We start from the raw sequence: 14,682 nt of genomic DNA on the forward strand, positions 1-14,682 counted from the left end.
CCTTGCTTGACAGTAAAAGAATGTGGATACGAAACACCAGGAATGGAAGAACTAAAGGCATTTGGGGGGACAGCAAAACAGAGCTGATATTTCACATCAGACAACTGTACAGCCACCCTGTTCCCGTGAATGAGCCATTATTTGGATGCTTGCTATAAAGAGAGTATTGATGATCAATCAGTTATGTCTCAGTTGTAATAACAACCATGTGGGAGTGTGTCGGGGAGTGGTCATCAACATAACAGACACTCATCTCCTTCCTTATCCTACCATCCCTCACTGCACAGCAAAAGAGCTAGAACAAGAAAGAGAAAAATGAAGTGAAAGAGTAGACCAGGCCCCTTCTCCCATTCCAAGTTTCTTTGCAAGGTCAAACTTGCAAACCAGCTGGAGAGGATTGGAAGAAATAAAATTTAAATTTAGCTACCCTAAGATTTTAATGATGTATCTGGAAACTATGCAACAGGCAGGGAGATATGAAAGAGCATGGTTAAAATCAATGATAGAAGAAAAATAAACCTATTTTGTGCTTGTAACCCACTGATGTCAAATGGTTAATGCAGCTGGTTACTAATTCATACACAATATGCACAGGGAAACCTTAGAGATCCACAAGTGTCAGCTTGGCTCTCTCATCACTCAAGCAACTATACCATCCACACAACCTCTCCATGCATATGACTCAAATTTGTACCTAAATAAATAAACTACACGTCATGGATCTCTGGATCCCTAAGGAGAAGTTAAAACTGTGAATGGTAAATCAGTAAGTGTCCACCATAATTAAATTTAATTTATAAACTGCAAAATGCAACATACACTCAATTTATTCACCAGATTATGTTATCCTCAAGGGTGCAAGCGATACTTTATTCATCTTTATGTTCCTACCTTGCCAAAATGTAGTCTAGTACTTGACCCATTATAGCCACTCACAAATGTGGAATGAATAAAACCAATTCCAACATAAGACTTTTCAAAGTCTTAGTTAAAATTCTCTTTAAATTTTCAGTACAAATCTTCTTCCACTTTCTCTCGTATATTCAAATTTCAGTGGATCTCACATTCCTTAGAGTACCAATTAGATGATGATGGTTGCGGGGGATCAATTCTGAGGGAGTGATTGAAAAAGTAACTCACTCTTTAGTGGAAATCATATTCTCATCAAGAAATAAAAAAGAGAAACAATAGCAAACTGTAAGTTTAAGATGATGTACCATCTCTTCCTGAGCCATATTAAAATAAAATAATGAAAGTACAAAAAAAGAATAATCATCACACTAGCTAAGGTTATGGAGGGTGAATCGCTCACAAATCACAAGATTTCAACAATACCTATGGAAGTTCACTGAATGATGAATACATCCTACAGGACCATAGAGAGGGGGAGGCATGAATTGCCTGTTAAAAATCATGAAAAATGCAGCACACAGAGTTGACAGTGAGAAATGTAGCCAAAAGCAGGAAGATCAATTGAGAGTTTACATATAGACCTGCAGAGTAAATCACCACCTCTATACTTCTCCTATACTTCTATACTCCTATACTCCTAAAAGTCCAGCATCCAGGAAAAACAAGCAAAAACAGAGACTTCATATTAAATGAACCTTCTGAGGATAACAAAGACTTGTGGATTTGATATTCTGGCCCACGTCCCTTTATATTATAATATTTTGAAAGTCACTGCCTGACATCTACCTGGTTTCCCATCAGCTCATGCTGTAGTAGAATTTGACAGCCAACAGAGACCCAACCCCAGACATAGTGCAGAGAGCTCCTTGGAAACCTGACCTGCAAACACAGCAGCCAAGAAAACCCACACACTCATCCTCAGCCTTTCTTTAGTAAGAATGAATGATCACTAACAAGTGGATGCTAATCCATGGGCGGGGGTGGGGGTGCGGTGCATGGGAAAAATGGAGGAATTTTGAATGGGGCAAAAGGGATAGAAAAGACAGTGGAATGAGATGGACATCATTACCCTAGGTACATGTATGATTGCACAAATGGTGTGACTCTACTTCATGCACAACCAGAGAAGTGAAAAATTCTGTTCCATTTGTATACAATGAATTGAAGAGCTTTCTACTGTCATGCATCACTGATTAGAACTAATAAATAATAATAAAAAAGAATGAATGATCAACCAGGAATATGAGGCAAATCAGAAAACAAAAGGAAAAGATAAGGTAAGCAGACAGAATCTGATGCTGATGAAATTAATAAAATAATTTAAGGCACGCAGGGTTCTTTAACACACTTCTACTAGGTGTAATGGCACAAACCTGTAATTCCTGGATGAAGGGATTCAATTCTCAAAACAATCCAGAGTATGACTAATAATTTTTAAAAAGAGGGCTAATAAAATGCAAGGAAAGGGCTGGGGCTGGGGCTCATCCGTAGAGCGCTTGCCTAGCATGTATGAGGCACTGGGTTCAATTCTCAGCACTGCATTAAATAAATAAGTCCATCAACAGCTAAAAATTATTTTTTAAAAAATGCAAGGAAAAAAGGCAGTAAAGAAATAACAAAAGAAAGTATTCCAGAGCTGACAAGGGTCATAGTTTCAGAGGAAAAAGCCACCAAGTATGTGAATGAAAAGCGTTAGAATTACTGAATGCCAAGAACAGCAGAACAGGCTTCAAATTTCTCAGGGGAATTTGTGTCTCAAGCTACAATTTTATAGCTAGACTTTCAACCAAATATAAAGAGAAAAAGGACAATAAAATGAGAGAAAACGGGACATTTCAAGCGACTCATAAAATTTTCCTCCCATTTTTTCTTAGGAAGGTAACAGAATGTTCTTCAAAACAAAGGGTCAGCAAAGAAAGGAACAGCCTTGGCACACAGGAAACTGAATGCAACATAACTTGTACTGAAAGAATTGTTGCTTATTTGAAATTAAAATTTAACTAGGTATTCTGTATTTTTATTTGCTTAATCTGACAACTCTAGAGATAGGATACAATCTTCTGAGGTAGGAAAGCTCCAGAATGAATGCCATGCAACAGGCCTTCGATTTACCGGGTCCTGAGCTCTATAGATAGGTCTTCAAAGAAGAGGAAGCCTCTGCAAAGTAACGTGCATTAGCAGTAAACATGTTCCTGACGACCTCTGTTCAGGATAATATTTGGGAATAAGCAAACAAAAAATTATTCAAGAATGTTATTGCTCTATATTGAAGCAAAGTAAAATGTGAAATGATCTTATGTTGCTATTAAACTTGAAGGTTTTCAAAATTCTAGGAATGGGACCACCAGAGGAACCAGCTATCCCACTCCTCAGTGTATCCAAAAGATCTAAAATCAGCATACTATTGTGATGCGGTCACATCAATGTTTATAGCACAATTCACAATAGCCAAGTTTTGGCAACAGCCTAGATGCCCTTCAATAGATGAATAGATAAAGAAAATGTGGTATATATACACACCATGGAGTTTTACTCAGAAAGAAGAATGAAATTATTCTTTATATTCTGAGTAAAATTATATTCTGCTGGTAAACAGAGAATATTGTGCTAAGGGATATAAGCCAGACACCCCCCCCCCAAATCCAGGGCCAATGTTTTTTATCATAGGTGGAAATTAAATCAAGATAAGGAAACAATGAAGGAGAAAGAGAAAGAAGAAGAAAAAGGAGGGAAGGAATTCCATGAAACTAGAGTAGAGGAAGGAGATTGAGGAGGGATGGGGAAAGGGAGGAATATGGAATGCATCTGACCAAATTTTCTTACATACATATATGAAGATACTACCGTAAATTTCATCTTTAGGTGTATTCACAATGTAATTAATTTTAAAAAATGTATAAATAAATAGAAAAAAAGATCAGTTGAGTAGAAATATATAATAGGCAGGAGGGGGAAGAAAGGTGATGTACTAGGAACTGAAATGCAGCAAATTATATTCCATCATTGTGTAATCATGACAGAATAAACCCCAATATTATGTATAACTATAACTAATAAAATTCGTTTGAGATTTTATTTTTAGATTAGAGACATGATAGAAATGAAAATATAATAGCTTGGCAGTGAATAAAGATTGTACAATTAAGACCAAATCAAAGTCCTTTATCATTGCTCCCAACTTCTGAAATCAACCTACCAACAGAACATGCTGGATTCTGTTGAACTGCAGGACTGAACATAAATGGTGACAAATTCAAGCCCATAAAAGAGTAAATACAGAAAGGTAGAAGGGCAAAGGAAAAGGGGCAGGAGGGAAATAAAAAGTGCGGCCCTAAAGAGATGTCAAGATGCTGTCAAAATTTAGCAGAAAAGGAAGACGGCATCTGGCGTGCTGTTGACCGTGGTGCCTTGGTAGCCCACAGCATGTGGACTGCTCTAAAACTCTTGAGAGCTACTGCAGCAAAAATGTCAACAGAGCTGGCCAGGGTTTCCAGGCCCTCCCTGGGGGCCAGCATTAGCAGTCCTGGGTCCAGCCATATGTAAAGCACAGGCAAATGATACCAGTGGAAGTAAGGAGAATTCCAGCCTTTTGGATGACATCTTTTGGATGGCAGCTCCTCCAAACAGACACAGCATTGAAGTTAAACAGCATAGGAGAAGAAACCCTCAGAAACTTTATTAAATGTGAGAATATAGACATTTGTTCTGAACATGGACATCTGAAACAGAAGCATGTCCTTTGTGGCTATTACAATGAGAAGGTGAGCAAGGAGACCACAGAAATCAGACGGCAGTTAGGGAAACAAGAAGGGGGTCCTTTTAAGGCTTCTACAGTAGGAGCTGTCATGCTGTACAAAGGAGAGACACTACATGAACACAATCAGGGCAAGAGGATCATCAATCAAGGCAGGAAATGGCCACCCCCTCATTTCCCCAGAATTGACATCAAAGATATTAAAAGGATAACTTTACAGTAAACCATTTTTTCCTGGAAACAGAGGAAGAGTCTTGATTTTTATGTTGTGATTGTTTTCTAAAATCATCAATAGAGTTAAAATATACTTTATAAGAAGTTTGATTTGTGTGAAATAATTTAAATAATATACTGTGAGTCAACTCTTAAAACGTTTATGCAAAGGCTCAATGGATAAATATATATTTTCCTATTACGTTCTGGGTTTTAAGCGAACATTAAATTTTCGGAACAAAAATAAAACAATTTATAGTTCAAAAAATGTTAGTAGAGGGCTGGGGTTGTAGCTCAGTGGTAGAGCACTTGCCTAGCACATGTGAGGCACTGGGTTCGATCCTTAGCACCATATAAAAACAAATAAATAAAATAAAGGTTAAATTCTTAAAAAAAATGTTAGTAGAACAAGAAGTAGAGGTGTAGTATACCATCAAATGGGACCACCAGGAAATCTAAAGGTAGCAATTTAACTAACAAAAATGGGAGGAGAAGGAGGAAGAGAAGAAGAAGGAGGAAGAGGAGGTAAGGGAAAGACATAATGTAAATGAGCTCAGTCTTTGTTTTCCTGAGCAGATTCAGTAGATATCATCTAAAGTTAATAAAGCACAAAATAAAAGGGTAAGCATATCATCTAAAGTCATATACATTTTAAAAATTGCCAGAAGAACTAAAACCAGAGGAAAAGATTATCTCTGTGGAATAAAATCAGGGTGAAGAGTCTTAGGATAGACGACTATTAGTTGGATGATAAGCTCTCCATTACTATTTGATTTGTGTTCACAGGCATATATTGTTTTGGCAAAAATTTTAAAAATTAAACTAAGTTGGGGGTCTGGGCTTGTATTGGGTTCAAACAGATTTGTGGGACTCTCTTACAGTTCTGTGAAAGGTCCCGCAGTGAATAAAGACAAAGTTATTCCTGTTTCATGGAGATGCCAAATTGAACACAAAATCTATTTATTTATTTATTTATTACATACATGACAATAGTGGAATGCATCACACTCATTATTACCCATATATAGCACAATTTCTCGTAACTCTGTATATAAAGTATGTTCACGCCAATGTGGTATGTGGTATATATGTGTATTAAGAATTGTAATGCAAAAAAAAAGAGAGTACATGTATAATGGCATAATTTGAACACAAAAATTTAAGTGGAAGAGCTTTTGCCCCTCAATCTTCCATTTTCCTTATCCGAGCCACATCCTGGGGGAAGGGTAGTTCAGTCTGTCTGATTGGGTGACTTCAGACAATGTTCCAAGTTGTTTTAACACAACCTTTATAAGCTGAAGTTTTTGTAGTAGCCAGAAGGTGGCATCAAAATCAATCAAGTTCTTTTTAGTGGAAATCTCAAAGAAAGGTCTGTAACCCCAGTGTCATGAACAACTTCCCTGAGACTGAAAAGGCAGAGAAAGTTACACAGAATAACAAAGCGCCCTGTCTTGCTTTGAAGTCTCTCTTTCATGTATCTTGATATCTTAGAAAACTCCCAGAGTTTTGCCTCAAGTTCTTTGGTTTGGTATACATAAAGCACAAAAAGCCAAATTCTACATTTCAAATATGATCACACCCCTCTCTAAACAGTGAATTGAAGTTTGGTTCTAAGGAATGTCTTTCAGAGGTCAGAATCAAAGGATTGCTGTAAGGTCATCATGACACTAAAGAGAACAAATATTGTAATGGTTACAGTCTAACAAGTATGTCCCTCTGGTTTGGGGCTCCATCAATTGCTTATCCATTAATATACATGCTTTTCACTGTGGCACAAATGCACAAGCTTATGTATTTATGTACTTATTTTTATTAAATGATAACTTTTACCAGCTTTGTTCAAGATTTTTAGGCCTAGGTTGAACATGTTAAACCAATGGAAAACCAAATTCACTGCAATCTTTATCAATGTGTGGTCTAAGGAGCACAGAATCTGGAGTTGGAACATGCTATTTAGTAGTCTGTGGGACCTTAACTTTTCTGAATTTCCATTTCCAAATTTTCCAAATGAAAGTAATAATGATAGTCGCTAAGCAGTGTTGTTAGGACCTCCCTGGTAGGGGCAAATCACTAATCTGTGTGGCCCCTTTGTTTTCATTCGTTTAGTAATGAATTTTGAGAGTACCTACTACAATGCCAGGGAGTCTCTTTGGTGCTGAAGACACAGCAATGAGAAAGACAGAGAATGTCCCTCACCTCAAAGAACCATGGGCCCAGTAGAGAGAGTTTGGCAAAGTCAGCAAGTTAATAATCACATAAATTCAGGGAGCAAAAAGTACCCATGGTAGTAAGTCAGGATCTTGTGCCCAAGACCAACTGGTGTGTGTGTGTGTGTGTGTGTGTGTGTGTGTGTGTGTGTGTGTGGCTGCTTCACAGGGGACAACAGCATCATGCTTCATTTTAAAATTATGTGCTGTGCTGAACACACTGCATTGGAATCTGTGGCTTCACTGACTATCTCTGAAAACCTAGAGGTTCTCGAAGATTAACAATATAAGAGGATCTTATTTACTGGATATCGAAAGCCTAGAATATCGAAATCGGAGGACATTAACAAATGATGTGGTATGGAATATAGAAGTGTTTTGCAAACAGGTAAGATGGTGCCAGTTTCTTCTAAATTACTGTCCTCGTTTAACTTTTGCATCATTATAGGGAAATTAAGGCCTGGTAGCATGTGTCCCAGGCCCAAATGTCAATGCTCAAAGGCAAAGTCAGGATTTGACTGCAGGGTATGTATTCTGACAACATTTTCTTTTTGTACTTTATTTTTTACAGAAAGGACTTTAATAGCTAAGTTATTCATTGTCTCAGCTTATATACTTTTTAAAAAAGTCTTGATGTTTAGAAAATTTGAGAGGGGTTATAAAAGTAATATACATATATATTTTTGGCAGAAAATTACAATGCATATAAGCACATAAATAAGGAAATAAAACTTACTCATACCTTTATTTCATAATTATAGAATTATACCTATAATTATATTTCATTAATACATCCCATTTCATTAATTTTTTTCAAAAAAGAAAAAATGGAAAGCTTGTATTTTTCTGCATGCATGCTTATTGTGAACAATTGAAACAGTTCACCATGGGGAAAAAAAATCAAGAAGAATAGTCTTTTAACAATGTAAAATGGATACCATTACTCTTGCGCTGAACATTTTTCCATGTCCTTCCCCACATTTATAAATAATCTAAATACTTTGGCAGAGTGTGTAGGAACCACAAATCTGGTCCCTCCTGTTTCTCACATGTCTGCTTAAGTCCTGCCTCTTTGTTTGCTATATTCCAGCTTCTTGGACTTCTTTCTACTCCTAGAGAATCACATGCCTCAGGACTTTTGCACCTCTTGCCTCTGGCTTGAAAGCTCTGCTCTTTCTAGTCTTCCTATCTCAGTTGAAAAGTACAACCCTCATCAAAGCCCTCCCCCAGCCGGGCAGCCATGAGAGACCTCCCTTTCACGGAACACCAGTCACTCTCCATCAGGCTTCCTGTTTTGTTTCCTTATCACTATTTGAAATTATCTTGTTTATTTACATCTCTATCTCCAATTATTCTTTCACTGAAATGTAAGTTTCATGAGAACAGATGGTTTGTCCGCTGTGTGCAATCTAACCTCCTTTAGAAGACCGTCTGGGACAAAACAGGGGCTCAGTGAACATGTGAATAAAAATAAAAAAATAACACCTTTTGCTTAGAAATAATTACTGTAAAGCATATGTGTATCCTTTCAAACTTTTTTCCTTGCACGTATAGGTGTTTTTATATCTGTGACTATAAGATGTACCAGTACACAAACATGCCCACAAAACAAAATTATACTTGTACTCTATTTTTTTTAATTTAATTTTTAAAAGTTTTTTATTTTGAGGTAGGGTCTCACTGAGTTGCTAAGTACCTCGTTAAGTTGCTGAGGCTGGCCTTTTATTTACAATCCTCCTGCCTCAGCCTCCCAACGCTGGGATTACAGGTATGTATCACTATGCCCTGCTCATGCTCCATTTTAAATAACTTAATTTTTTGGATTAACAATATATCATAGGCACATTTCCATGCCAAAATATATTTCTATGTGACATTTTCTTAAAGATTAAATGGTATGTTATTATATGACTATATCATAATTTGTTTACTCAATCTCCTATTGATGAACATTTAAGCTCTTTCCGTTTTCTTTGGTTTCGAGTGCTTCCCCAAGTCATGTGTTAAAGCTTAGGTCCCTAGTCTGTGGGGCTAATAGGAGCTAGTGGAACCTTTAAGAGGTGGGTTCTAGTTGGAGGAAGGTAGGTCATTGAGGGAGCACCCTTGAAGGGCATATTGGAACCGTGGCCCTCTTGTCTCTCTCTCTTTCTGCTTCCCTGTTGACTTGAGGTGAAGACGCCTCTTCTGCCATGATGTACTGTGCCACCTCAGGTCCACAGCAACTGGACCAAGTGACCATCAAGTGAAACTTCTGAAAATATCAGCCCAAATAAACCTTTCCATTGTGAGAGCAATGGAAAGCTGAGTAACACAGCACCTATTATAGTAGGAAATGTATTCAAATTTCTATAAGTTTCTAGGAGAATCAACAACAGCATATATGTTTGATAATATTTGAAAAAAACTGATATCATATCATGCTATCACCTGTAGCAAATGAGGTGCTTATTTCTCCTCCCTCTAGCCAACCCTGGAAATTTTAATCTTTTAAATATCTGGCATTCTAATACTCAAAAAATATTATATCCATTAATTTGTTTTCTTTTTTAAACTGTACTTCAACAGCAGTTTCTACTGTTATTGTTCGTTACGTTATTTCCCATTTATGGTTTTTGCCTCTTTTTATATTAGATGATCAATCATCTTTTCCTTTTTGATCTTCTAGTAGCAGCTCATATCGTTGTTATTGATTGATTTTTAGTCAGGAATATTTGCTTGAAATATTTATTTCTCTTGGATTGCCTCTTCTCTAGATTGTAACTTTGTTTGGCAGTGACTTAAGGTAACTTACTTTGTGTGGTAATGTTCCTTAAAATTGCTCATTATGTTTAAGAAAGGTTGTTTTACTGCATAATTTTATAAATATACCCTACATTTTCTGTTGTTGCTTTTCTGAATTACATTGTATATACAAAATCTTTAGTGTTTGTTTTGAAGGAAATTTAAATATATAAAAGAAAATTATAAAAATACTAGTGAAATATAGGAGAATGTTATTTTGAGGGAGGAGGAAAGCAATTAATACAATCATGATAAACTTCAGGAACTATAAGGAAACATCAATAGAATTGACTATTGAAAATAGAAATATAATCTCCACTGGCTTGATTACATTTTATTAAATAGATGGGCTATCATATAGTATCCACATGTGGTTGAAGATATGTTCAGTTTTCAGTGTATTATTATAAATAATACTTCAATGAGAATGTGTATTAAGCAAGGATTGTCTTTGAATAATTTGTATGTCCTGAAATTTGTGGTGTCACATTTTCATTCAAACTAAGTGGGTCATTGCTCAGGTCTAGAAAACTTATTGTTACAAAAACCCTTTCAAAAATAGTGTTTTAAAGAACTAAAGATTTAGAGATTTGTTTGATTTTTTTTTCTTTTTACCACCTGGTGCTTTCTTTGTCCTTCATAGTATGAAGGTTTTGTTGGCAAAGTCTAAGATTTTCTAAGTGACTGAGGTTAAAATAAGAATTGCCGTCCTGAATCAGAATTTACTCCAGTTGTCCCGAATAGGGAGAAATTCTTTCCTGGGAGTAAACTTGTCCCTGTAAACTCAACCTGACATAATTAAAGATTTGTCTCTGATTCCTCCAAATTTCTGAGTTTTCTTATTGCTCAATAAGAATTTGACTCATAAATTATGCTAATTTCTTAAAAATATGTGTATCTCCTGAAATAATAAGCTCATGGTTAGGGGTGGGCAGCAAGAGAACAAACTCAAGTCTTCTGAAACATGCATTTTGGTGGTGGAACTGTTGGGGAACCTATTTGTCCCTCCCCCTCCCCCTCCCTCTCCCTCTCCCTCTCCCTCTCCCTCTCCTTCTCCTTCTCCTTCTCCTTCTCCTCCACCTCAAATCAGCTTTTATAGTAACTGAATTGGTTATGAAGACCCAGGAGATTTAGCAACAACCTCAGGCAGTGAAAGCAAAGAAATGGACGCATGATAAATGAGGGAATGTTTTCTAAAAATGTGAAATTTATGGGGTTTTATTTTTTTTTTTTTTAGGTGAAGAAATATAAAACTTGTTTTCAGAAGTGAAAATATCTGTTCTGATTCACAATCTAAAGGCAATGTTTTGCTCAGCTACTCTGGGGCAATGTCCACAGAAGCCAAGTTCTCATGAAAAGACCACCAAGCATCCAAGACCTTCCTGTGCCCTTACCTTTGAAAGGCAGAATGATTCATCTGTGGGTGTCTGACAAAACTAAACTATGGTAACTTCTAACTTTTAGGTTACTCAGGACTAGGTCTTCCAATAGCCCATCTCATAAAGCATTTAAAATATGGCTACTGAAAAAAATTACTGGTCTTATCCATCTTTAAGAATTGTATTTTCACAAAGCAGAGCCTTCATGCATTCTACTAAAATGCTACATGACAATGACATGGCATCTTAAGTCATTTAGTATTGAACTTCCCAACTGCTTATAGCTGTCTGTAGGAAAAGGGGTGGGGAAAGCCTCCTACATGAATTTCAGTCTCCCTAAGCAGTCTAGGAGGATTGGTATAAAAGCGATTTCTAGGTTCCAGCTTAGACAGTGATACCACACAAAGCAAAAGTGACCATACTCACTCATTGGGGGTACCCTTCTGGCCACAAAAGTGGCCCTTGCTGTCTGTAGGATAGGCCACTCTCCTGGGGTCGCCGTGTACCCAGGCTGCAGGAATAAGAAAGAACAGAAATTCTATCAGCAATAGCTGGGCAACGGCAGTCTGCTTTGAGATATTAGAATCCACCACCGCAACACGCTAACCTTGCCCCTCAGTCACAGAAGATTATTGATTTTCTTCAAAGAGTAATTTCTTAATGAAAAGTAAAATAAAATATGGATGAATCAGTCAGAAAGCACATTTCTCTTATTCTCTCAGGATTTATCTGGGCTGGAGCCAAAACATGAGGTAATGCACTTAGAAAATGACATTTATTAAAATGTGAACTAGAGGGCACAGTACAAAAGCTTACTTGGCTAGAAGACACTTTTTCCAGGGTTCAAAAACTACATGACTTCATCGCAGAGCTAATAATCTAAAGTAAATAATATGATGTAATGCATTTGGGTTGTACATAAGTGAAAACCATTTTAAAATTTAAAGGAATGAAACTACAATGCCCGGCTCAAATTGACTGGTTTCCTGTGATTTTAAGTGACATTTCAAGGCAAACAGAATCAACAACAGAGGCAACACAGAATAAAGATTTACCATGCATTTTTGTCTAATGACTTCAAAGCTTGATATAAATATGAAGTTCTTCTCAAACTTCAAAATTGAGGATTTGATTCTAGTTTTTATGATGTTACTGAATTCTACCCTCATAAAAACTCATCACCATTTTTTTAAAAGAATCATTGACTTGATTTAGCTCTAGATTTTATCACCACAGAAAGTAATATTCATCAGCTAAATGGGGTAATAGTCCCTAGTTCTAACTAAAATTTTCTAACTTCTCCAGTTTGATTAATACCCTTTTTAATATTCTAGGAAATCCATTGGTCATATAATGCTTGCTTCTGCATTGGAAAAAACATCTTTGTCCTTTGCTTCCTTTAACATTTGCCCAGCTATCTCTTTACTCACATTTATTGGATTTGACAGTTCACGTTATAATTCAATCATGCTTATGTATGTGGCCTGTGTGACTTGGGAAGATAAAAAAATCAATTCTGAATTTTAATATGGAAGAGGAATTTTTCTCCCTATTTTTTTTTTCTCATCAGTCCAAGGCTTTCTGTTCAGTATCTAAATACTCAGAAAAGTCTCCTTTGTCTAATTCTTTCTCCAATGTCATAGAGGCCAAATCAGTTTCATCTTCTAATACCTTCTTATGAAATCTGACTCATTCGGGTGGCTCTCTGCTGTCATATCTTCCCATCATTATTTCCCAGAATAAAGAAACTGGACTATAAATATGGCATTTAAATGACATCTATGTGTTCAAAGCACAATGTCTCCAGACACTATAGTCTGTTTCTATATTTTACTTTGTCACATTTTGGCTAAACCTAAGACAGTGATGTAATTTTAGCTCTCCTTTTTATAATGTGTTTCTTTTAGTTTTATCCTAAAATGTTCTATTCATTCTGAAGAATTATTAATTCAGAAATAGGCACCTAAAGCAGCATTTAGATGGCTAAGTTTGCGACTTACTATCTATAACCCTGAACAAATCACTTATTTGGAGTCTTGGCTTTCAAATTTATTTGAAAAATGGATATAAAATACCCAAACCATAAGAATGTTGAGAATATGAAAGAAGAAAATGGAAGTAGAATACCTAACATGGAGCTCAGCATCCCACATAGACTCAGTTAATATCAGTTCTTGTCTTTTGGATTTCCTCATAAGCAAAATCATAAAGAAGAACTTTGATACAGATAGTTTATTTGGGAGGTAATTCCAAGAAGCTTAAAAAGTCACAAAGGAAGGCATTCAGAGAAGGTATTAAGGCCAATAAAGAGCATGCTAATGGGTCACTATAGTGGCCAGCTGTGGCTCTGTGCCTCTGGAAACCGTGGCACTGTATGGAAACTACCTGTGAAGGGATATAGTAAAGCTGTCCACCATAATTGAAGACAAACCTCTAGGTCAAGGGGAAGAGGGTTCTGATATTTGCATCCTCTGCCATAGTTTTCTTTCACTTTCCCATGATCAATCAATTCAAGAATTTTCTAAATGATCATCATGTATACTCTATCAGAAGTCAGTATCTGCATAAGTTTATGTCAGAGTTCATAAGAAAGGCATGGAAAGAGGAGAATAAAGTTTGTAGGTTTCCAGAAGAAGTGGATCTTGAGAAAGACTGAAAAATGGTTAGGATTTGGACACGTAGCTGGGAGTGGGAAAAAAGTGAGGAAATCATGGAATACTGAAAGCTTGAACTTATTCATTATGCATGGTGTGCCAGGGCTATGCCGTGTTTACACTGTCTCCTTGGACTCACATTATGAGTCTCACAACCACCCTAGAGGTGGATATTGTTTTAACCTAAATTTTACAGATAATTGTGATTCAGTTTATTTATCAAAATTCCATGGTTTTTAAGGGATGTAAACATGGCATAAACTTTGGTGTTTTATTTTCTAAGGCTCAGAGTTGTAACCACGAGACTACAGTGGTAACTATGCTACCTACTAAAGGACAGTTTGGGTATAAGCTTGTTGATGTAAACAACCAGGATGTCAGCAAAATGCTGGATGCATAACATAGGAAAGTAGAGGACACAGGCAGTTTGGGAAACTTTGTCCTTGTGGGAGGAGAGCTTTGTACTTGTAAGGGAGAGAATGGTGTTTCAGCAGAGATCTGGGGACAGAGGAGGAGAGGAGATAGAAATGTCAAGGGAAAAATTCTCCTTGACTTTCCGGTTTTGAATTGTGACAGGTGGTCATATTTACTGAGCTGCTTCTACCCCCTCTCCACACAGCCTCTGGCATGGAAGCTGTGCTACAGATGGTGTGTGTTTGATCTGGTACATCAAGACTTTGAGCTGAGAGCTGCAAAAAAGATGAGGAAAAAGAGATGAACCAGCAGCAATTATTTTGCCCCTGTTCATGAAGTAAGGGGCTTCTCGCAGTTTATTCCCTTTC

The 14,682-nt window shown here is 36.7% G+C and overlaps 1 protein-coding gene across 8 annotated transcripts in view; it reads right to left on the bottom strand.

The window, feature by feature from the left end:
* Slc44a5 (solute carrier family 44 member 5) overlaps positions 1-14,682 on the bottom strand; it is a 339,417-nt gene that overhangs the window by 44,893 nt on the left and 279,842 nt on the right. For all 8 annotated transcript variants that reach the window (XM_078026504.1, XM_078026502.1, XM_078026500.1 and 5 more), the window contains one exon: positions 11,673-11,757. In XM_078026504.1, coding sequence (XP_077882630.1) covers positions 11,673-11,757 — 85 coding nt within the window. The remainder of the gene's footprint in view (positions 1-11,672; positions 11,758-14,682) is intronic.

This window comes from Ictidomys tridecemlineatus, chromosome 11 (assembly GCF_052094955.1).
Source record: "Ictidomys tridecemlineatus isolate mIctTri1 chromosome 11, mIctTri1.hap1, whole genome shotgun sequence".
Lineage (NCBI taxonomy): Eukaryota > Metazoa > Chordata > Mammalia > Rodentia > Sciuridae > Ictidomys > Ictidomys tridecemlineatus.